The 25302-nt window shown below is 39.9% G+C and overlaps 2 protein-coding genes across 2 annotated transcripts in view; one reads left to right on the forward strand and one right to left on the reverse strand.

Moving 5' to 3' along the window:
- The window catches only part of LOC148816182 (uncharacterized), a 157172-nt gene extending 139030 nt beyond the window's left edge, over positions 1–18142 (forward strand). Inside the window, exons 45-61 of the mRNA XM_088940638.1 lie at positions 211–264; positions 1266–1319; positions 2523–2630; positions 3808–3915; positions 4740–4847; positions 5238–5291; positions 7738–7800; positions 9484–9537; positions 9828–9863; positions 10314–10331; positions 10759–10794; positions 12159–12185; positions 12370–12435; positions 13510–13678; positions 13845–13954; positions 14767–14985; positions 16073–18142. Of these exons, the coding sequence (XP_088796764.1) occupies positions 211–264; positions 1266–1319; positions 2523–2630; positions 3808–3915; positions 4740–4847; positions 5238–5291; positions 7738–7800; positions 9484–9537; positions 9828–9863; positions 10314–10331; positions 10759–10794; positions 12159–12185; positions 12370–12435; positions 13510–13678; positions 13845–13954; positions 14767–14985; positions 16073–16219 (1431 nt within the window). The 3' untranslated portion in view covers positions 16220–18142. The remainder of the gene's footprint in view (positions 1–210; positions 265–1265; positions 1320–2522; positions 2631–3807; positions 3916–4739; positions 4848–5237; positions 5292–7737; positions 7801–9483; positions 9538–9827; positions 9864–10313; positions 10332–10758; positions 10795–12158; positions 12186–12369; positions 12436–13509; positions 13679–13844; positions 13955–14766; positions 14986–16072) is intronic.
- On the reverse strand, positions 17919–24553 carry LOC148816183 (uncharacterized). The gene is made up of 8 exons (XM_088940637.1): positions 24409–24553; positions 23818–23988; positions 22108–22286; positions 20593–20686; positions 20071–20140; positions 19948–19984; positions 19428–19491; positions 17919–19066 (listed from the first exon to the last, which is right to left on the reverse strand). Exons 1-8 carry the CDS (start codon positions 24430–24432, stop codon positions 18908–18910), a joined length of 798 nt encoding a protein of 265 aa, XP_088796763.1. The 5' UTR covers positions 24433–24553; the 3' UTR covers positions 17919–18907.
- Between the last annotated feature and the right edge of the window lie 749 nt (positions 24554–25302).

Raw genomic sequence — 25302 nt, forward strand, 5'->3', positions numbered from 1 at the left:
ACTTTGAAAAATATGGATTTTCTGTTGAGGTGATGCTTAGCAATCAAAAAGAGGATGTGTGGACCTGGTCTGTTTTTGTAGATGCTGTCATTACCTCATCAATCTGCAGTGCTTACTGCTGCCCTTCTAGCTTAAAATACTGGGCTGCTTTTTTGGGAAATTGATAGCTCCTGAACTCAGAAGATTGCCTTTATTCTTCTATTTCTTAAGGGGAATCCTGGACCTCCAGGACAACCAGGACCTAAAGGATCTAAGGGTTATGAGGTAAGAACAGCAGATTCCTAAAGATGCTACATGAAAACCAAAAAACCTCAATTTTTAACTTCACCTGTAGTATTACTTCACTTCCTGTTGTCGACATAACAGTTCAGTTCAACCTTTATAGTGTTTGCTAAAATGTACTTAAATGTCTTGTGTCTCAGATCTGATGTGAAATGGAGGTTTGTTCCGAAATTTATTTGAAACGACTTCCAGCAGTGGCACACTTGTAACGGCCAAGATATCCTTTTAAAAAGAAGTTTTGGAGAACATACTCAGGCTGCTGCCTATAAATAGTATAAAAATAATGACTACCTTAAAATTAGGTCATTTTGAAAAGCGTTTTGTTGCAATACATGGTAATGAATTAAGTTTCTTTAAAAAAACTTAAATCTGCAATGCTCTTGTCCAGTTAATTCACCCAAGAACCTTCACTATTCTCCTGAATCTGCTAAGAAACTCTGTGTATTTGAGGAAATCTGTCCTGTTGCTCATTTTTCCTCAAAGTCATTGCTGTCTGCACCCCCAGTTAATTTGCCATTGATGGAACAGGCCAATTTGCTCAAAATTAATTGCGATGAATGTTAATCCCGAGCACCGTTATCCGATGTGAAGGCGGCTGCTTCAGTGGAGTAAAACTCTGCAGGACTCCATTTCGGTTTGAAATTTCACTCGTCTCTCCTGCCAGGATCCTTTCAGCTCTTCATTTTAGCGCTTTGATTATACCTTTAATCCAGATCATCTGAAACGCAGTAGGGCAGCTTTTGAAAGCTGAGAGATACCATCAAAACACAAGTCTCTATTAATGACTTTCTGACGGATGATTTCAGAGTAGGCACCATCACTCATGCAAGCAATTCCTTCATTGTTTCAGCAGATTTACTGTATGTTGTGTGCGAGTCTGAAGAGGAATGCTTCATAACCCCTTCTGCGTAGCTGCACAGCTTTATTGACTTTGGACCTTGTGGTTGTGGGGGGACATCAGTTTCTGTTCTCGTCTGTTTCAGGGCCAGAAAGGAAAACAAGGGAGCCGGGGAGAAGCTGGAAGCAGAGGCCCGCCAGTAAGGGGAAAAGACTTTCATCTTGCCACTCACTGGAGCAGGCTTCTTCAACACTGTAGAGCCTCAGTCCATTCATTCTTATAGGCCATCCCAAATAGCCTGATATTTAAAGATTAGGAACACTCGTTCCTAGCAATCGATCAAATAAGCAAGTAACATTTCAATGAAGGGAACACTAGTCCTCAGGGACTGAAGGATTTTCGGATTTCTGTTCCAAATGATCTTTAAAATACTTAATTAAACACCACCAGCTTAATTGATTATAGTTGAATAACTCAAGCCCTTTAGAAATTGTTTATTTAAATGCTACTTTTAGAATCTTCAGAACCAGGACTGGGAATTCCCTGCATTGGAGCATATAATAATAATAATAATAATTGCTTACACTTATATAGCACTTTTCTGGACACTCCACTCAAAGCGCATTACAGGTAACGGGGACTACCCTCAACCAACACCAGTGTGCAGCATCCACCTGGATGATGCGACGGCAGCCATAGTGCGCCAGAACGCTCCCCACACATCAGCTATTAGTGGGGAGGAGAGCAGAGAGTAATGAAGCCAATTCATAGATGGGGATTATTAGGAGGCCATGACTGATAAGGGCCAATGGGAAATTTTGGCCAGGACACCGGGGTTACACCCCTACTCTTTTCGAGAAACACCCTGGGATTTTTAATGACCACAGAGAGTCAGGACCTCGGTTTTACGTCTCATCCGAAGGATATATCACACATACAGATATTAGTGCTGCTCTGCATTTGTGCGACATAACTCATGCCAGGCATTTGCAAATGTTGCATGAAATGGCAGATGTACAGTTGGTGTACTGTGTTCAAAGTCACAACTTTGAAACAGCGAAAACTCAGAGATCGTCACTGCTTAATTTAAATTGCATCAAAACATATACAGTGTATTATATACCAGAGGTATATTCCAGAGAGCTTGAAGTGTCTGTTTTAACATTTTTTGCCATGCATAGTTTAATGCAATCCCTTCTTGGATATAAATGTTGTTGAAGTCTTAATTGGAGGTTTATTAAATCTGTGACACACTGACACCTAAAATGCTTCACGGGTTGAAACCATCTAATTTCAGCTGTGAATCACTTGTACTATTAAGCCTTACAGTGGACAGGTTCTGTGGGGTTTCGAGATAAAACAAAGCACCTCAAAGGTAATCCTGCTGCCTGTTGCGTTACAGGGCCCAATTGGATCTCCCGGGCCACGAGGTGTGGTGGGACGACAGGGTCAAGAGGGTGTCCCTGGTGTAGATGGAATCCCAGGCAAGGATGGGAGTAAAGGAATGCCGGTAAGGGAACTTCCCGAAACCTTCAAATCGTCCTGCAGTCTCCGTACACGGTCCTCACTTTACATAGAGCGGCTGCGATACATTGAAATGTATTAGAAAGGACCCATTCTTCAACAAATCGTGAAACGGGTTTGGCCCGCTCACAAAATGCTAGAAATCATTTCGAATGCAATCAGGAATGTTCCTATCAAAATCCGAATTGTCAGGCCTTTTACTTCTCCCTGCGGAATGATCCTGAGATTTAAATTTGGCTTCGGCAATTTATACGGGTTTCATATGGAGAAAAATACAGTGAGGATTGTGATGTTCACTTAATCATTTTTTCACGGATTACTCCATCTCCAACAGTTATTTAGAAGGGGCTATTTATTTAAAGTCTTTGTGTTTTGTGTTTTTGTAATACAAGTATGACTGCTAATACAATGCCATTTATTCAAATGTAGTGCATTTCTGGCATTCTAGTGCATATTTTGCTGCAAAAACTCGCAGCAAAAATTCATACCTCATGCCATGTATAGATACTTTATGTATAATGGATGTATACATTTTGTTCCCTTCATTTGTATGAGCCAATTCAACTGGTTGTGGGGTTCATCACGCCTCCAGTAAAAATACATACTGTGTGCGCCGCTTCAAAATCTTTGAACAGTACTTTTTCCACTGCAGTCAATCACTCAGCTGAGTCACACACAAAGTTTTTGGACTTCTCTCACTAAGTGACTGTTGTGAAAAAAGAAAAAGCTTATGGCCTCTCATGATGTTCACATTTTTGGAAGAGTTCTTTTCTCTCTGATGGTCTTCCTGAATAGCACCTCGATTGCCCCCTCTCGTGCATTTCACTCGGCTTTTGTCTTTCTGTCTGTACAATTCTTCTAGTGCACATGGCATAAAATCTCCCCAACTATATAACTGGAGGACTGAAAAAGTAACCTGGCAGTTACCTGAATGTATTCTGTTAATTTACATTTAAATGCAATAATACTGCAAAAGCTCCAACAAAATAGCCCTGCTTGGAATATATGTGTAGCTGCTCTAATGCACCTTCAGAAACAGCAGCTCTCCTGCAGAGATCAGATTCAAGCGCGGGTGGCTAGAAAACGCCGGCGGAGCTCGGGTCATTCGATATGCGTTCCAGCTGGTGCTCCATTCGCTCTGCCCTTTGTCTTTGTGTTTGCAGGGGGAGCAGGGAGACGATGGCGAAATTGGCCTCTCTGGGAATGTGGGCCATCGTGGCAAAGTGGGTCCGACGGGCCTCCCTGGTGCTCAGGGCTCACCTGGGTTCAAGGTACCGACAGGAGGGAGAACGCGGCATGTTATCTGCGCGGTGCCCAACTGGATGGCACGCGGACGGGATGAGAAAAGACGTCCAAGAAACATTCATCGGTTCATCGGGTTTCATGATTCCACACAGACAGGACCCTAAGCATACAAGCGTCTGTTTTAGCCTGCGCTCTGTCTGAAAGAGCCCATCCTTCAACTTGTTGGTTAAAGCCGTTTTGTCTCCGTCAAAGGCTCTTAGCTCAGCTTACCGCTTACCAGAGAACACGATACACAGTCGCTCTTCAAATTGAACGCCAGGGAAACTATCTGAAAGTCACCAGCAACCTATATTCTTCTTTCTGGTTTTTCTCTCTGGCCTCAAGACGTGTGTCGTTTCTCTGTTTTTGACCCCGTAATGGCAAATAGAAGAGATGTTGAATTTTTAAAAAAGGCAAAATTCCATGTACAGGCGTTTGATACTCACACGCCTATATGCCACATTCAGAAAGAAAGCTTTTGGCTTCCTTAACAAGAACATTCCTCCTCATTTTATACGTTAATCTACATAGCATCAGTAATGGCCAAAGCTATAAATGCAAACCTTTAGGAGGGATTAGTTATTGATAGGTCAATGAAATATTAAAATATTTACGTGATCGGAATACTTGAGCTTTGTCACTGCGAGATACTGTATTTCTGGAAGGTGGGGGTTGACTTTGAACTTTGCAAGTTCTGCCTTCTGTCGTGACACGATAGTAGTGATAAAGGTTTCCCGATAGTGTTTAGAAAATGTCTGTTGCAAGGGTGATTGGTGATGACGATTTTAAATTAATTCTTTCCTCCATTTAGGGAGAGAGGGGCTTGCCTGGTCAAGCCGGTCCCCCCGGAAAGCGAGGATTTAAGGGAGGAATGGGAATGCCAGGGAAACAGGGAGATCCAGGATCCAAAGGGCAGCCGGTAAGGAAATGCACAGGGCTGGTGTCTTTTTACGGATTCTATCAGATATACTGTACAGCAATTGGTTTTGGACAGACATTTACTTTGCATTTTTAAGGCAAAATCCCTTAACTCTTGCAAATGGTCACATTTCCTAGGAGGTGGGAATGAGATATCCCAGTATACACGAGCACGAATGTTGTGCACAAAACTATTTGCTAATGGCATTTTAAAGACTTTGTGTTTTACCTTGTCATTATAAAACTCTCATTAGTTTAAATGGCTGACATGTAACAGGGCCAAATCTGTTAAACAAATATTGAAGTACAAACTTAAAACATTCCTAAGGTTCTTTGTGTTTAACAGTAACGTGAATAGTGCTGATTTTCTTTTTATCTTCTTGATTTCCAGGGTGACACTGGAGAACCAGGATTTCCAGGCATTATGGGTGTGTTTGGACCAAAGGTAGATTTGATTTTCAGATTATTTATTTCACACAAGTACGATTATTACATATCCTTCTGCAACAGACCTATTTAGATGTATAATTTATTCTTATGTTCAGTCCAACCTACTTCAAGGATACTGTTTCCAGCAACTACAGCACATAAAAACGTTAATAAGCTCTTCTCAACAGAACATCTCTTGGTAGGTGATCCATTTCTGATCAGAAGACAGCGAGAAAGGCAAAGATCTACTGGGTCACATATCGGGCAACACACCTGAATAAGGGATGTTCTGTAAAAAAAATTAGTACAGGGTTGATACCAATAACAAATCCCATTTAACCTTTTAAGTGCCGAAAGCAAATTTAAAATTGTGCCTCGGAGAGGCCTGTGGTTAAGAAGTTAAGAGCAGCAAAAACCAGGATCCTTTCCCACTGGGGTCAGTGAGCAGGAGCCAGTCCCAGCAAGCACTACTGTAGGTGGCTAAATCCATGGATGGGACGCTCCTACATGCATGAGCACATGGAGCAATTTAGAGACGTCAATCATCCTGGATGGAAAGCTTTTGTGTTTCTGCTTAATTTTCCCACTTTAATTAAAACAAATCAGTGACAGTCATGGTATCCATAATATTGCATGGAGGAACAGTAATACATTTGATATGATGCTGCTACTAATTAATCAGAAATCATTTCCATTACCTTGTAGCAAAAATGCTTTTTCAGGTGGGGAAAAAAGCTGCAAAAAAGTAGTAGTAGAACTCCAGGACATAAATCAAAGAATCTCAGGATGTTTAACAGGACTGGCCTTAAAAGGAGTCCTACTAGTCTTTTCCCTGTTTGTCTAGATATCTCACCTGAAATAAACCTCAGTGGACTAAACACAGTGTTATTCTGTGAAGCAGAAAGGCAAAGTGTGCCTGCAAAAACACAGAATTTCCCAATGCAACCTAGAGTCCTCAAAATCAAAGCCACAAGATCTAAGCTGGTACAGTATATTTTGTGTGGAGGCTAAGCATGTTGTCCCTGTGTACTGTAGTTACTGTATCAGCAGACAGCCCTAACTCTTCTTCAGCTACTAAGCAGTCAGCTATCAGGTCAAACATTCACTAGTATGTTACAAAAGAGTCATTTAACAGCAAGAAAGTGGTTACAAGTCATGGAACATTGAGTTTTTTAATGCGGTTTTGAGACCAGCATTTTGTTTTGTTTTAGGAAATATTCTATGAAAGCAAGAATAGTTTTTTTTCACCATTTTAAACTTATGTTGTCACTGTTGTGCAACTCTCTCATTTTTACAAATTATATTGTCAACAGAAGGCTCTTTGTTTATTTAAAGTCTTGTTGCCAGAGGTTGAAGGTAGTGGAGGGCTGAAAGCATTTTATATTACTAGGGATCTTTTTATTGGAGCAAAACAAACTATCTCAATCTGTCTTGGCCATTGTGTGCCAACTGTATGAGATCCTGCTGTGCCTTGGGATACAGGCACTTACTCACAGTATGCTGCTTATTACAGAAATAGATGACGGTGTGTTATTTAGCTAGCTTTATTTCCTCCTATTAATCAGAGCTGAGCACTTTGTAAACATGGCATGACTGTGCGTTTTTAATCAATGCCATAAATTGGCTAAACATTGTTGAAGTAGCAAATGAAATTGAAAAAGATTTAGGTAAAATTCAAGACTGGGCAAACACCTGGCAAATGGTATTAAATGGTATTTAAACTTAAAAATACAAATGGGAAATGCTGAGATAGAAGAAACTATGTATGAGATAAATAATATATTAAACTTTTTTATATAGTGCTTCTGTATAGTGTAATATATATATATTCTTCTATATAAAGTGCTATATAGAAGAATATAGTTTAAAGCATAGAAGTTAAATCAAGGGATGTTACATTAAAATTGTATATTACACAAGTATGGCCTCATGTAGAACATCATGAACAATTCTGATCACCATGATGTAGAAAAAACTATTGTTGCTGCCCCGAGAAGAGCAACTGTATACACTCCTGAGCCTGAAAGTCCTACACTCTCAGTCAAAGGAACTGAACAGTTTCAGTCTTGAACAAGGGGGAACTGACACACGGATTCAAAATCCTCAAAAGGCATCGACAAATTCAACTTTTCTTCAGAGTGAACGGTGAAACACGAATCCGAGAGCATGAGCTGAGACTCCATGGAAGTGCATTTAAAACTGAAAACTGGAAGGTTTCTTTCAAGAAACAACCGGAAGAGATCCTGGGATCAATTATCTACCAATTACCAAATGGACTGGAGGGGTCAAGTGGCCTCCTGTTGTTTGTAACCGATCTTATGTGATTATAATTTTCAGTAGGTGGATGTCTTGAATATTGTGGAACAGGGTAAGAAAATAAAGGACACTGCAGTTTCTCCAGGGGCATTTAGGATGAGAAGTGTTATATTGTCTTTGACTTCAATTACAGCTGTGTTTTCTAGGGGCCTCCAGGAGACTTTGGACCGGTAGGGATTCAAGGCCCTAAGGGACCACAAGGCCTGATGGCAAGTTCATTTCGACCTTTCTCCCCATGTTCACTTATGTAAATGTGTGCTTGCAGCTTTCTGTTAGGCAATGAGTGCACTGTTCAATCTGGACTTTAAAAGACGTAGACCTGAAAGTAGGCCAAGGCCTAAATCTAAATAAATCTAAATCCTGTTTTTCTCTAAACATGGGCTTGAATACACTAACATAATTGGGATAAGGAAAAGGGCCAAATTTCCCATTGGCCCTTACCAATCATGGCCTCCTAATAATCCCCCTCTATGAATTGGCTTCATTACTCTGCTCTCCTCCCCACTGATAGCTGATGGGTGGTGAGCGTTTTGGCACACTATGGCTGCCGTCGCATCATCCAGGTGGATGCTGCACATTGGCGGTGGTGGAGGGGAGTCCCCATTACTTGTAAAGCGCTTTGAGTGGAGTGTCCAGAAAAGCGCTCTATAAGTGTAAGCAATTATTATTATAATTGAAGTAACACAATGCTTTAGTATGACTTTGTACACACATTTTTTTAAGTCGGTGTAGGACAGTGAATACCATTGAGGATCACTGGGGGGGCTCCTGATAAGTAAAGTTTGAGCCACCCACTGATTTACACAATTTCTACATAATGTTCTCTCCTCCGTTTTATGGGTAATAGTGGTAATAGAGACTATTAACTGAACAATTGATTGAGTCAAATAAAGTCATTAAGAGTCTCTTTGTAAGAGTAAGGGTGTTTACTCCAATGTTCTGCTTTGTACTGTACTTGTACAATCTGGACTTCCTAAATTTCCCCCTTAATTCAATTGGTGAAGCAATTTTTTCTTTCCTCGTTCTACAGTATTATATATGAGGAGCTACTGATTCAGAATGGTGACCACTCGTGTCCCAGAGGAGGATGTTACACTATAAGTGGTGTTTGAAATTCCTCCTCTTACAATCCGAGCGCTCGGCGATAAAACGTGTTCTGTAAATGCAATTAATTGTTAAGAATTAATCCCACTCGTCCTGGTACAATGTATCTGGTCAGTATGCCGAGGCTGATTGATAACTGGCTATTCTAAATTACGGGGGTACAAAAAGGAAAGATTCCTACACTTATATTATCGCTTTTGTGGTCACTCCATTCAAAGCGCCTTACAGGTAATGGGGAATCCCACTACCACCACCAATGTGCAGCCCCACCTGGATGATACGACAACAGCCAGATTGCGCCAGTGCACTCCTCACACTCCAGCTATCAGTGGGGAGGAGAACAGAGTGTTGAAGCCAGTTCATAGACGGGGATTAGTAGGAGGCCATGATTGGTAAAGGCTAATGGGAAATTTGGCCAGGACGCCTGGGAAACACCCCTATTCTTTTTGAGAAATGCCCTGGGATTTCCATCTCATCCGAAGGACAGCACTTTTTTACACTATAGTGTCCCCGTCACTATACTGGAACATTAGGACCCACACAGACTGCAGGGTGAGCGCCCCCTGCTGGCCCCACTAACACCACTTCCAGCAGCAGCCTCAGCTTTCCTAGGAGGTCTCCCATCCAGGTAGTGGCCAGGCCCACACCTGCCGGTCTTTAGTGAGTGAGTTGCAGGGTGATATGGCTGCTGAAACTGAAAGAAGAAAAATGAGTTCTAATATCTTTGTACAGTACAAGTAACACAAATTCACCACAGGCCCTCATGCTTGTCTTTTTTTTTATCTCAGGGAAAGGAAGGTGTCATTGGTCCAGTCGGAATAATAGGGCCTACTGGGAATCCAGTAAGTATTTTACATGCTTTTTCATGTAACAGCCTGTCAGTGGCTATTCTGTTACAGACCTTTTAACATTAGAAACTCATTAGGCCTCCAATATCCTTCGTTTCACTTAAGTTCAAGAAAATGAAGAAATTTAATTTTCTCTCCCCCCATGCAGTAACATTCCAGCTCCCCACTGACTATTCACCACGAGATCCATTGACAAGATAATCTAGAAATCCTCCTAGACACAGATGCATTTTGTCCCACTTACTCCGCATTGAAATCTCATACCTATTCCTTTTTCCTTTCAGGGACCTAAAGGAGACAAGGGAAATCGAGGGGAAACAGTAAGCATTAGGTTATTGGGATGCAAAATGTAATGATAATAAACTTTATTGTATGTGGCACCTTTATGGGTGGCTTCTTAAAGTGCTTTACAGAATGATACAAGAAATACACAATGAGAGGAGACAGCAGATGGGGGTACTGAATATAGTACGAGCAAAGGGGTAAAGAACAGAACCATTTTAGTAAAGGCTCTTCTAAAGAAAGAGCTTAGGGAAGGTGACTCTCTGATATCCTTAGGGATAGAGTACATAATATAAAAAGTATATAAAAGAGCACATTAAAACAAGTTTTTGGGTGTTGTATTTTGGAATCTTAGCTGGATTTTATCTGGAGGTTGAAGAGGTGGAGAGCATTTTGTATTTGGAGCAAAAACGTTGTAACGTTACTTAACCGTAGACTGAAAAGTTTATCCTGAACCTGATTTTTTGTCTTCTGTTTCTGTTAAACAGGGGGTACAAGGACCAAGAGTGAGTATTTTTAAGATACCATCTTTAAAAAATTTAGGAGGAAATTAAAATATTTGAAAAGTTGCCCGTTCACATTGGAAGAAACATTGGTCAGATTCCTTATTGGATTGTTCTTCAAATTGTGTTGCCTAGAGGTTTAACAAAAAGATTTAAAGCATGCAAGCACACAAAAAGGTTACTTTGGTCCTTTAACACATCTTGTATTCTTTACCATCTATTGTATTAATCAAAGCAGCAGCAGTTTAGGAATCTCTAAAATGTCAATACACATATTCACAGATGTAGGCCACTGCCAACAAAACATTAAGCAGCTTGCTAGAGAGCAATGAAGAGATCTTCCTTTTGATCTGAGCTTATACTTTTAATGCCATAGCAAGATGATTACCATTAATGAAATAAACATGCCGGCTTTTTTTCACTATTTCAGGGCCCACCAGGTCCACATGGGCCCCCAGGACCACCAGTAAGTAAAAGCATTTTTGTTTCAACTTGTATTTAAAGAACATGAAATGCTTTGTCTTGTTGTTTTACCAATGATTGTATGGTAATATTATTGTATTAACTGCATAATTCGTTATGTCAGTTGAAAAAGGTGGTTAGATCGCCTTTATAGTTTCCACTTATAAACAAATAAGCATGTACCTGAACTGAGAGGCTTTTTTGGCTGATGCTTATCCCAGTTTAGCCAGCAGCCACATCATCCTCCAACTCCCAACTGGCAACCAACTGAAGCTCCGCAGGTGTGAGCCTGGTCAGTACCTGGATGAAAGATTCCTGGGAAAAATAAGGTTGCTACTGGAATAGGTGTTAATGGGCCAGCAGGGGGCGCTCACCCTGCAGTCTGTGTGGGTCCTAATGCCCCAGTATAGTAATGGGGACACTATACTGTACAAAGGCACCGTCCTCCGGATGAGACGTAAAACCCAGCGTCCTGGCCAAATTTCCCATTGGCCTTTAACCAATCATGGCCTCCTAATAATCCCCATCTGTGAACTGGCTCCATCACTCTGTTCTCCTCCCCACTGAGAGCTGGTGTGTGGGGAGCGGACTGGTGCACTGTGGCTGCCGTCGCATCATCCAGGTGGGGCTGCACATTGGTGGTGATAGTGGGATTCCCCATTACCTGTAAAGCGCTTTGAGTGGAGTGTCCAGAAAAGCGCTATATAAGTGTTAGCAATTATTAGTATTATTATGAAAAATTATAGTGGGCAGATAAGTGTCTATTGCAGGGTTACTCCCACGCACGGTACAGCTGGGGGACTGGAGCAATCCTGTCAGCTTCAACATAGTACATCAGGACATTCTACCGTCTTTGCTAAGACGCAGCAGAGAATGTACACACCCTTGAGGGGCACCAGTATTGCACCTAAGTGGTAAATAGGTTCCATAAAACAGATAATTATTCGCAGTTGTTTTAAAAACATTAGTACATTTTTCACACATGCCCACATACCTAAATACTCCCAGTGGCCTTAACCTCTGGGGAAAAAACTATTAAAAATGTGTGTACAAGAGTGAAAGCAGTATTTAATCACCAGAAATTGAATGTGTACTGGCAAGAAAAAGTCATGTTACAGACCTGTCCAAACATGGACATATAACCCAAATCACCCAAAGCACTGTAGAAGAGTTTAAGAGCTTTTTATATTTTTTTTATTTAAGGTGTGTGGATACTAGAGTGCTGTGTAGCTTTTCACAGCTAGCCGAACAATTCAGTTTGATGCAGTGATCATCCATCATCACGATTACAATACATTCAGCCATCCATTTTATCTACTATGGGGTTGCAGGAATGGCAATACATAATTTTGTTTTTCTTTATTTTAGGGTCCCCCAGGTCTTCCCCTGTCACTCGTAAGTTGGCCTTAATTTCTCATATATTACAATTTTCAAGTGCTTTTAACTCTTGGGCCCTATCGCAAGCCATTTCGTTATGTTTACAAAACAATAAAACTAACTTAGGATAAACCCACTTAACATTAAGTTAAGTAAACGTTCATATCCATCTTTTAAACATTATATATATATTTTTGTTTAGAAAAATGAAGCTCTTGGTGCTGCTTTACAAGTTTTTATTGACTCAAACACTGCACTCAGGACAGAGGTATGTTAATTTTTCATTAGCGTCTGTATAAAACGTGTGTATATATATATGTCTATTCCCAGGGTGCTGTATTACACAGAAATATTTCTGCAACAAAAATGGGTCTTAAGCACATACTGTACTTATGCAGCTGTGAAGAAACATGTATTAGTAATCTATAAAGAAAAAAGACTGATAACTGTCAATCATGGCTTGCAAATCAATTTAGCGAGCCAGGAATTTGAAATTGAGAGGTTATAAAAAGAATAAGGGGTGATTTCATAAAACAAGAAACCATTTAATCTCTTTAAGAAGTTCTCATTTTACAAAACATTTTTGAACAATTTTGCTTAAATCTATCATACTGCAATGCTCATAGCAACTCTCTGGGAGAGCTTTTGCTTGCAAACTTAGTTTCAAATACAAAACAATACTTATGTTCAACGTTTTTGTCTGCAATAATGTGGCACTGAAAATTAAAGAAATTACTTTTAAAAAAGCATGGCAATATTTTCATAACACTGTTTAGAATCACATAAATGTTTGTATTGGTATTTTTATGTGCCCGTGGTTATTGGGGAGGAGATAATGGATTTCCTCCTTTGGTCTTCTCTGTTTTTTGGAGAATAAGAGAACAACCTTTTCTTAAAGGTTTAATCTACCCTACTTTGTCAACACTTACACAATTGTGATTATAGTTAAATACCTCTCTACAGTCATTTCAAAATAAGGTGAAGCTGGAATCGGAGGCTACTAGCAATGTAAATGGTAGCACGAGTAAGGTGTTAGTTGTGAATCTAGAGCATTTAAGGGACACATAATAGGGAAATCTGGTCACCTTCTTATTGTCAGGGCACTTATATTTATAATTACATTTTAAATTACCCTAATCCATCATTTATATATTTTTATTACTGAAGCTGAGATTAAACATCTGTCCACATCTGAGACTAGTTAAACCACAATTTCTGTATATAACAAGAATCCTCTTAGAGGATCGGCTAATTGACTACATCCTGCTTTGTCTTTGTGATTTGTGCTAATGCTGCTTTATTAAGACCCAGCTAGTTAAAAAGACTAACTTTTGTTTTTCAGAACTATCAAGGTTTAGACTTGCCTATGCTGGACCAGGGAACAGAGATCTTTAAGACCCTTCACTACCTCAGTAACCTGATTCAGAGCATCAAAAACCCACTGGGAACCCATGACAATCCTGCCCGCATTTGCCGAGACCTTAAAGATTGTGAACAGAGGATGAATGATGGTGAGGCCTCACTTTGTGTTTGTGTATTAATTCCTGACAGCCTGCTACGGTAACCGAAGAATGAAGACAATTAATGACTAGATTTGACCACAAGATGGCACTGTTGAAACAAAATGAGGGATGGACTTGACTTTTTGTTCTGAACACATTTTTGTGTAACTTCCAGGCACTTATTGGATTGACCCAAACCTTGGCTGTGCATCAGACACGATTGAGGTGACCTGCAACTTCACAAATGGAGGGCAAACCTGCCTTAAACCAGTTTCTGTCTCCAAGGTATCCAAATCGGAAATCATTTTGTTTTTATTCATGTGACGGAAATGATAGCATTGCCTTATCGAAATGCTGGCTTCCTTTCGATTTCTGGGTCCAAATGAAATCAAAACATCGACCCACTCTCATAATCTACAGGCCAAGTACTTGAAACTGGTTTGGTCATAAGGAAAAAACCTCTTTTAAAAGCCACCATGTTACTGGATAATAACATCAGGTTGTTTAATGGGGATGTTTTTTTGTGAAACTTGGTCCTAGTCAGCCATCTGACACTGTCTGGCTCAGAAAGAGTTGCTCTCTTGAAGAGTTTGTACTACATTTGCCTCCGAGTGCATGACTTTGACTTTGTCCTTGAAATAAGACTTGACAGTCACTCCAGCCTGAGCAAACACCTACAGTACAATACATCGTGTAAAGAACAGTGGACTCCTGGTTTCCTAATTTAATATGTGCACACCAATACATGTACTGAATTCTTCAATCTGAATTTTCAATGAAATGAAAATTCTTAGTAACATCTTTCTCCTCCTTAGGGGCTTCTTGATTCTCGACACAAGGTGATACCACCAGGAAAGTCTGGGTTTGGAATTTGCGATGGGCCAGTGGCTCAAAGCTGTAAATTTATCGGGGCCCTTAACCTCCTATTATTCACTTCATCATCTGGCCAATTTTACACTGACGCAAACCATTTTTCTACACATCGCGGAAATATATTCTCCCTTAAAATCTCAAAGTTCATGGAAAGAAATGTAATGCCTTTTCATTACAATATCTTGCACATATACCCGACCTGTTTTTCTCTCATTATTCCATAGCTGGAGATTGGAGTTGGCCGTGTCCAAATGAATTTTCTCCACCTCCTGAGTTCTGAAGCCGTCCAGCACATCATAATCCATTGTCTGAACGTCCCGGTCTGGAGAGAGGGCAAATCGGACCAACCTTCCAAGAACGCCGTGGCATTCAGAGCTTGGAACGGACAGATGATCAAGGCTGGAGGACCAGTGGTTCCAGATGTCATCCAGGATGATTGTCGGGTATGGAATTCTCTCTCCCAGATGAGATGAGCTTTCGCTACAAACACAGAGTGCCCCCGTGGAGTGTACACCTATGCAAATACAGACTAGGTGTTGTTGCAGAGTGCTCACAAAATATGCTATTAAAAGTGACCTTTTAGCAACATTTCTTCATAGCATTCCTTATATCAGTGTTTCTTGGTGTCATCCCAGGCATTTTCATGTACAGTATGAGAAAAATATTTCAATTTTTCATTTATACTACCTACAGTATATTAGTTTTATGGAGTAACCAAAGTGTCGTGTTGCATATTTGGCTCGATGCCTGACAGGCCACGCTCTAACATGTGAGAATCATGTGTGATGCGAGGTAAGTGTGTCAGGTTTGCCAAATACAAAAACTGAGCATCTGAACACGACTGAGAAACGCTGTTTGATGGTCATCAATTACAGGATATGTAGTTCAAGTAGGGAGCTGGGTCAGCATGCGTAGGCTGCAAAGGAACAGGTAACGGGTTTATTCCATGCTGAAAAGAGAAGAAAGGAAACAACATTTCGGCTGTGGAGCCTTCTTCAGGTGTGAGCTCAACCTAATGAAATGTTGCGTTTCCTTTCTTTTCAGCATGGAATAAACCCGTTACTTGTTCAATTACAGGATATGGGGACTGATGCCAGTGACATTGGGAGGAGGGCATTATATAATACTGTATATTAATATCTTTTATATGGAAAAGGTTTGAGAAACACTGCCCTACAAGATTTCATTTCGGTGCACACAGCTGGCATGTATATAGGTGTAGGACTAGCATGTCATAAGCCATTTTGATTTTGGTCCTTCAAGTACGATTGATCAGATTGATACTAGCAACCACACCAGCAATCAATACCTGTCGTGAAAAGCAGAAGGATGTATTTTTATTCGAACATCCCCATGTTGGTTATCAATCTGTTGTTCCCATAAAAAAGACTGAGATAACCAGCCTGCCTTATTTTCCTTTTAATTCTGGATTTCTACCAGGTTTACTCCTCTTTTACAGAATCTCTTACATAAGAAGGGATGTAGAGAGTCATGGACTTTTCTTTATGATGTAACCATCTTCCTTTTCAGATACAAGATGGCCGATGGCATCAAACACATTTTGTATTTCATACTCAAGACCCAAACCTACTTCCCATTGTCAATGTCTATAATTTGCCAGTCACGAAACCCGGATTACACTACCACCTGGAGGTCGGACCCGTCTGTTTCCTATAAACCCGTGCCTCTGACGGGCACCACACTGTTGATCCTTCCCAGCTCGAGTTTTTTACACAAGATGAGGTTGTTTTTTTTCTCTCTCAAGATCAGATGGCAAACCTTCCCTCAAACAGTCTTCACAGACAAAAAAATAAATAAATACTGAACTCTGGTTTTTAACGCGCGTTAAGAACGTATGGACTGCAGGAGCTGCAAAGAGGTCAGGAAAGAAGGAACGAGTCAAGAACGACATGAATCGCAATGTGTTGTCGGACAAGTGAAAACTTCAATAGATAAGCTCTTTGTGCCTTTCAGGAATGTTTCTGTTGGCAAATTTTGGATATCAGTCTCAAACTCAGCCAAAGAATATTTCTGGGACAATTATGTAACTTATTCTTTTCATATATGTTTCAGTTCTCCCCCATCCCCCTCACATTTGAGGTTCTACTTCCTATTTTTGTTTAAAAAGTATAAATATATATATAAATATATATCTTATGTTAACAAATCACTTCAAGTGCAATAGAAGAGGAAAAGCATTTTTTTTTCCATCTTTTGTTTGTGCATTACTTAACTTTTAGGCAATTCAGGGGTGCTGAATTAATTTCATCTTCGGGACCATCGAAGTGTACAGACCAGTTTTAAACTATTTACTTGATAGGGGTCAATATGCCAACAACAGCTAAACTGCAGACTAGTGGGCCTAAACTCCCAAGGCTGCAGAACAAGTCAAGTTACCCAGTATCATTGTCGTTTTGTACACATTAAAATTCCTGATATAAAGATTAGTTATTGGAAGTAACTCCTGAAGGGGCTTTCTGATATTCTGTCTACCTCCCATCTCTCAATATATGGTGCTCGGGAAAAATCTTTAAAAAAAAAAAATTGGTGCTCTTCTTTCCCTTTATAGAAAAAAAACGGCTTTTGTGGTTCTTTGGTTTAAGCCAACTTTTTTTTCACACTATTTAGCAAGAGAAATGCCTTTAATTTAAGAGCATACGATACTTTTTTTATGGGAATATTTTTATATAAATTAAAAAAGAGAAAAAAAGATTTGAATTTATCTTTCGTGCTGCCAGTTGTTATTCATAGGGCTCAGCAAAGCAATTTTACAAGCAGTCTTTTTTTTTATAACAAAATATTTTCAGCTCTTTTGTACAAATCCCCCCATAGCTGTAATTAATATCTTAAAAAAAAAACTTAGAAGATTTAGTTTTAATAGTAAGCTTGGTTGTTGTTGAAAACAAATAAAATGTGTATAATTGTGCAAGCTTTGTTGTATACAGTGGATCCTACCTGCTAATTTAATGTTATTTAAAATGTTTTGAAAACGTGGTTATGTTGACCTAGTAAGGTTTTCTTTTGTTTAGGGAATAGTTCAGAATTGTATTTTGTTTCTCAAGACTTTATGTATCAGTTTCCCAACTGGTCTTGGCGTTTATAGAAGGTTTAATTATGCTATTTTATGTGTAAATTTGGTACTCCAGAGGAAAAATTTATTGCAGTGTTTTTGTTTTGTTTTTTTTTCTACATGATAATCACAACTGTACTGTACTGGGACTGTGTTCTATGCTTTTACACTTATCATGGATTTATTTTTAAAGAAAAAAATGAAGAATATGTGAACGTTCGATGCCTTTTGCTCCATTTCAGATGTTTAGAGTAAAGACAAAGATTGCAGATACCTCACATTTAAACACACCTGGTAGGCAGTTCATTTGTTTTTTTTTGCATTTTGTTTTACTTCCACGTCTGTATCTGACATATCAGGACAAACAAAAAAATAGGCAACATTACCTTTTTGCAGGAAGTTACAGTGCTCATCTATGATCTACCTGCATTACTTTCTGTAGCTCTATTGTTTCCATTCCATACATCATTTCAATACTTTCCATTGTCTTGCATTAACAATGTTCAGATGTTCAATAAATATTTGAAACTTAGGCAAATGAACTGGGCTTTAATGTTTAAAATTCATTTCATGAACAAGAAGCAAAATGCTTTAGCTGGGGTCAAATTGTCTACTTGGGGAGAAAACTGTCTAATTTCCTGTGCTATATCATGTGGGTCTAACATTTGCTTATAGACTCCAAAACCCTTCTCCCAAGGTTTTACGATCCTTTTGAAACTAAAGCGCAAGATTGCTGATACAGATAAAACTACTCTGAGTTGGACCCTTTTCCTTTGGTATTAAGCCAGTAGTAGTTGACAAGTGGGCACATGCCTTATTGCAAATGAGACCTGGATTATTCAGCAACAACGAGGCAAAGACACTGGTTAATCACTGCTGTAGTGACACCCCTTTCATATTTTTTGGAGGACTGGAAATTTGGAATTTGAAAATCTGTCACACTCAAATTCTGATGAATAAAACACCCAGAAAAAGGTACAATAAAGTAGTTCTGCCATTTGACCACAAGGTGGTGACCAAAATCAGAACTCATGTACTTAAAATCAATAGTGTAATTTTAATTTCCAAGGCAAATTAGTACCCAGATTCCATCAAACACTGAAAATGTATCGTTTAATCAATATTATGTTAATTCTCTCACAATCTATTTAGCACGAGCAGATAGGAGTGCCAAAGACCATCTTAAAATATCCAAACCTCTTTTCTCTTCACCCCACTCTGAATTGCCCTAGTTTTATCCAAAAGGTTACAAGAGCAAGAAATCAATGTCAAGAAGGCTTGACCTTTGACCCTTCCTAGCGAGGACACATGGCATGGCGACCTCCATCCACTGGTAGATTGACCCCTGTGATGAAGGATGCTGCATCAGAGGCCAGGAAAGCAATAGCTCGTGCAACTTCCTCTGCCTCCCCCGGGCGGCCCAGAGCATGGGTGACTTTACATTTCTCAAGAAACTGGAAGAAAGGAGAAATAAAATCAGTCCCGACATACTTCTGGAGGTTCCTAGGGGACAGGCAGATGACTTTGCACAAGGACTCAAGTTTGTCTTTCTCCTTACAGAAACTGCCTCAGCTCAATGCAGAAAATGTTCTTTTGGGGTTCTGACAGTAGCATTAAACTGTTAATGAGACCCAAGTACAAGTTTCAGAAGTTACTGATCTATCCAAACACTTGCCTTGCAAAGTGCACTGTGGACCATTAGGATTTAGCAAAGACAACAACAGTATGTAGCACCAGGGGTGCTAGAGTAGCTATTCCCCATGTTTTCCCAGGTTCTCTAGATTTCTCATAGGCTATTGTCTGCAGTAATGGTACCTTGGCATATTCTTCTTCATTCAGTCCTGCTCTCTTGTGCACTTCTGTGATGATCACGCCAGGACTGTGAGAGACAGAGACAGCTGGTGACGATCAGCATCATCTTTCAAGCCATTCAGCTACAGGAATGAACAGTGATGAATTAGCTTGCAGGGATCATGTCCAATGATCCTGACTTTCGCTGCATGATGGGAAGAGTTGAACCCAGGTCACGGGAAGCCAGAGTGTCTAAAGGGTTTCTAGGTCTCCTGGGAGATGCTGATAAATCATTCTAGTCAACCCAGTAATGTACAGATTAAAAGCAAGCTGTCCTGTGCTAACTCTCCCCACCTGACATTACATTTGCTCAGCTAACGAGGGAACAATTAGAACTGCACTGTTTGTGTTGCAAGATCCCAGTCAACTAATAGTATATTTTTATGTCTTAGTGAGGTTTAATTTTCAATTAATACTGGTACTGTACTCTGTTGATAGAATAGTACTACATTCGCTACATGTTGCAGAAAACATTATAACTTACCCAACAGAGTTCACACGTACTTGCTTAGAAGCCAGCTCTGAAAGAAAATCATGCATCATGATTCTTTTAAGAAGAAAATAAGTGCATTTACTGAAACCTTACTTCCATACAACTACATCTTACCTAATGCTGTGCACCTTGTGAACTGATCAATCGCAGACTTTGACATACAGTATGCTAGCACACCAGGAAACTAAAATGCAGAAAATGAAAAGGGAACAATTTAATAATAATAATAACATCACTTTATTAACCCTTTACAATTTCTTGCATTAGGAATTATCTTTTCACATACCCCAGCTTGCTCTACATGAGACACACAGACAGGGAGAGAGCCTGGGGTCAGAGCACAGGGTCTGCCATTGTACGGCACCCCTGGAGCAGTTGGGGTTAAGGGCCTTGCTCAGGAGCCTAACGGAGTAGGATTCCTCTGCCGGCTGCGGGATTTGAACCGGCAACCTTCCAGCCACAGGCGCAGATCCTGAGCCACAGAGCCACCGCTCCGCCCCTTAAAGAGGATGACCCCACAATCAAGAGCAAAGGTTAAGTTAAGGTAAGTTAAAAATGATGGGCTTGACATCACAGTAGAGAATAAGATAAGCTATCGAGGTAAGGTAAAAGGAAACGCAGATGACAGATACTCACAGATCGTTGCCCATTCACACTTGACACATTCACAATGGAGCCCTTAGTTTTAATAAGATGAGGGACAGCAAGGTGAGTGAGATGATAAACAGACCTAGAAGAATGTTAAGAATGCCTGTCATTATGACAAGAAAGAACACTACAGGAGAGTGGAAGGATTTTCCTACTTCAAAATGTTACCAGCCTTTCTTAACGTTAATGCCACCAAAATGACACTTTGTAACTCAGAAAACACTTAACTCCCTGTAGTCTACACACTCTATTTGCTATGTCCAAGTGTTTTTTTTAGACATGGACCGGCTGTGTTCCTGAACCTGACACCTTGGGATATTTCAAGAACATATGAACATAAGAAAATGACAGGGCAAAACAAAAAGAGGCTATCAGGCTGGTCCAGTAAATTTTGTGGGTAGTGGTTAATTGATCTTGAAAGAAGCCTCTTGCTTCAGCAACAGCTGGTAGCAGTTTCATGCAGCCCTTTGTATAAAGATTTGCCTGCATACAACATTGGTTAAATATTTACATTTTAAACTTTTAAATGCATATCCTAACAGTTTGCTTTTTGTATTGCCTTCCCACTTTGTCCCCTCAACATATATCTAAAGACTTTTTCTATAAGACTCGGTTTGTCTATATTAAATGTGATCTGCCAGGTGTTTGCCTAGTTTTGAATTCTAACTTTTAAATTCTCCATAACATAACACATAGTAGAGGCTGCAAGTTGGATCAATAAGGAAATGGACACAGACTGAATGGCCTGCAGTCTTTTGTAAACTCACTTAAAGGGGAACTACAAAGTTATTTTTTGTTTTCGGGGTTAGAAAGAATCAGCACTAATGAGTGCATTTCAAACTACAATAAATGTAAACTGTACACAGTAATGTGTCAAACATCCAATTTTCATCACAAAATAGAGAAACTTTCCAGATATGTGCAGCACCATATTCTGTGATTCAGATCAAGACAACAAAGACCTGATGCGGCCCTATAACATTGTAAACAGGCAGGTTTGTGAATACACCTCTTTTAATCCAATAGAAATAATACTCTAGACTTTGAGACAATTTTGCTGACAAATACTATTTACTTGTTAACTCTGCCTGTATACCACATTGGAACATTTCTGCGGTGAAATATCTGCTGCACAACCTGTACATATGCACTTGTACATCACATTACATTAGTCATTACAGTGACTAGTGAGCAGGAAGGGCCACATATTGCCATTTGTGAGAACTCTCGCCCGTAGCGAAACCAGGGGTTTGCGATAACATGGTGACTTACAGTGCTTTCACAAAGCTCACAATTTTGTGCTTAAGTCAAAATGTGTAAAGTTTTTCTATAACGTCAATTAATTTATTGTGTTGTCGATATTTAATAACCAGTCTGGGAGACTGGGACTGCAGTTCGCCTTTAATAATCAAGGTGCTGAAAGGATAAGCTTCATAAAAAATGCACTACATTTTGCCAAATATCAGATCACACTTATTAACTAAAGCTGGTTTCATTCTTTACCTGACATTGATGTTCATGACCCGGTCGTACTGAGCCATGTCTGTAGTCTCGATGCTGCCCATGGCCAGGATCCCAGCGCTGTTAACCAGCACGTCCAGTCTCCCATAGTGAGCAATGGTCTTCTCGATAGTCTTCCTCACTGTGTCTTCATCCGTCAAGTCGCCTGGCACTAACAGTGGCTAAAGAGGACCACACAGATTCAGGGACTGTGAGTGGTTCAGTCTCCCTGTAAAGTCTCACATACTGTAGATTCCAACACTTTCATAAAGAGCCAATTGAAATTCACAGGGGAAGCTTCCAAATATGCCCAGATGTTCTGAAATGGTCCCAGATATTCTCAGATATTGTTATACTGTATATTATAGGTGCAGGTTATTTTAACCCTCATTCCCACAAGGGAATCCGAGCTCTTGTTAGACTAAGTTCGAGTAGGTAGCTGCATCGGCATGTGTAGACTGCAAAGGAACCGGTAAAGGTTTATTCCATGCTGAAAAGAAAAGAAAGGAAACACAATGTTTCGGCTGTGGAGCCTCTACATCTAAAGAAGCCTTCATCGCCGAAACGCTGCACCTCTTCCTTGCTATTCCTTTCAGCATGGAATAAACCTGTACCTGTTCTCTTGTCAGGCTATACTAACAGAGGTGAATAATGAACATTGTTTTTTCTTTCCTTAGTCTTAGGATTAACAATGAAAAATAATTCTATAAACAATGCTTGAAACTTGGTGCTGGGTTGCATCAATATGTAGTACTCAGATGATTTTATATTATGAGACAGTGTACAGATACCTGTGGATTTGTCCATAAGTATTAGCTTTTGGGGGGGGGGAGGGGGGGTTCTAAAGGCCTCCATTGCACAGATCAGGTTGTATGGTGTATTGATTATTGCAAGAAGAGTTCAACCTTTTTTTAATCATTTAAATTCAATTTAAGCCAGCATCTATATCACCCTGCAACTCACAACTGGCAGCCTGCTGAAGCTAAGCAGGTGTGAGCCTAGTCAGAACTTGCATGGGAGACTCCTGGGAAAGCTGCTGGAAGGAGGTGTTATTGGGACCAGTAGGGGGCGCTCACCTTGTGGTGCGTGTGTGGGTCCTAATGCCCCAGTATAGTGACAGGGAAACTATACTGTAAAAACGTGCCGTCCTTCAGATGAGACGTAAAACCTGACTCTTTGTGGCCATTAAAAATTCCAGGGAGTTTCTTGACAAGAGTAGGGGTGTTACTCCGGCATCCTGGCCAAATTTCCCCTTGGTTTTCACCAATCATGATTATTATTATATTAATAATAATAAAGTTAGGGAAAGGGACATCTAGCTTTGGGAAGAGTATTCTTCTTGAGCTACAGACAACAGGTAAAGTAAGAGAGGTAAATATTGAAGGAAGTCTTTTCCAGGGTGTAGAGCTTTCTTCTGGAAAAAGCCCTGGGCCGTTACTTTTATTAGGAAATTATTTTGTGAGGGAGGCCTAATTCTCTTCCCGCCTTACTCGAGCCAGGTTAAATTTAATCAGCAGTCCTGGAACATGAGATTCAGCCCCTTCCTTCCAAAATAATCTCTCTAAGAAACGTCTGGGTATTTTAGGTAGTGTTTTTACAGGAACACTTCTGCAGCAATTGAGCAAGATCAGCCCTCATTTGCTTGATGGTGTTTACTGTTGTGGATCAGACGGGCCATAACAGAAATATGTAATATACAAATCAGCTCTTTACCTCTGTTCCTCCTGCATTTGTGCACTGCTGGGCTATTTTGGTCAGGTTTTCCACATCACGCCCATTAAGCGCCAGCAAAGCTCCCAGTTTGGCAAACAGAATGCCAGTTGATGCCCCAATTCCTGAGCTGGCTCCAGTAATTAGAGCCACTTTTCCTTTGAGCGAGGAAACCTGAAAATGTATTAGCAGACAGATCAAACAGGAACCAGTATTTGACCTCTCGGGTGTGACGTTTGTCCGATAAAGTAAGAGTTTGGTTCAAGTCAAAGAAAGGCACCGAATACCAAAATCTGGCTTTCTAGATATGACGTTTTGCTCGCAACTAAAAAAAAACCATATCTAATTGAGACGGTAACCTGTCGATAGTGACTTACGGTAGTTTAGATGTAAAGATTGTTTGGAGTAGGCTACGTTTGACCAAATTTGTAAAACTTTGACAGGCTACCATAATGGCAGCGTATTTCACATTTTCGTAAAGGCACGGTGCATTACCCTTGTACACTCTTGTAACGTTAAAACGTGCGTATTACCAGCAGCTGAAAGAGCGCGATGCTGGCAGGGTATTGGGTCGTATTGCCGGTATTTGCCTACCTTAAAAGGGTCTTCGGTTGCCATGTTTCATGAATCGATTAAAAAATAAAAAGTGATTTAATGCTAAGAGCTCAATAAGCAATATACTTCAACAGTCTCAACCACTGATTCCGAAACTGCCTGCTCGGCATTTGTATGACCTCATCACAAAGCGACATTGCCATGGAAAAGACAACTTTAGTGATGTGTCAGCTTGGTATAGCAAGGTGCATATTTCAGTCCGGTAACAAAGTATGCGTGTACATTTTTGAAAGACAAATATAACGTTGTAATTCACTTGTGATTTCAAAACAAATCACACGTAAACAAACTATATGTTCTGTTTAGATTGAAGTGCTGAATTCTTCACGTGTAATTTCACAAGTATTTGTATACGAATCTGGGGATTCTTGTATCTCAATGGGAAAACATCGATTAGTAGAATTTATTTCTTTGCTCGACCATAAAAAGGCACTTTACAGGAAATTTAAACGGAAAAAATGGAGAGCTTATGTGGAAATGAAAACTACTCGATAAGTATCTGCAGTTCAGTGAACAGTAGTAAGAGATTAAAGCGCCTTTAAACGCGGATAAAATGCTTTCTTTCTCTTCGCCATCTGTGGACGTTATAAACGTCAATTTCCAGTAGACAAAAGTGATGGATTACCCCCACATGTTTCTGACCGCACGGCTCCGATTTGTCTATTTATCAGAAAGGATATCATCTAGGACTAGGCAACACATTTTTTTTTCCTCTTAGATAATCCACAATGTGATGTACTGTGTAGTTGGTGAATTATTTTCTTTAAATTGATTGGTTATAAATTGATTAGCTTGTTTTCTAGATGTTCTAAAAATTAGATACCACATTCATGTCCAACAACTAAAATGGCAATAACTCTTATTACATTGTCA

The sequence above is a fragment of the Atractosteus spatula genome, chromosome 23 (genome assembly GCF_055471065.1).
Source record: "Atractosteus spatula isolate fAtrSpa1 chromosome 23, fAtrSpa1.hap1, whole genome shotgun sequence".
NCBI classification, from domain to species: domain Eukaryota; kingdom Metazoa; phylum Chordata; class Actinopteri; order Semionotiformes; family Lepisosteidae; genus Atractosteus; species Atractosteus spatula.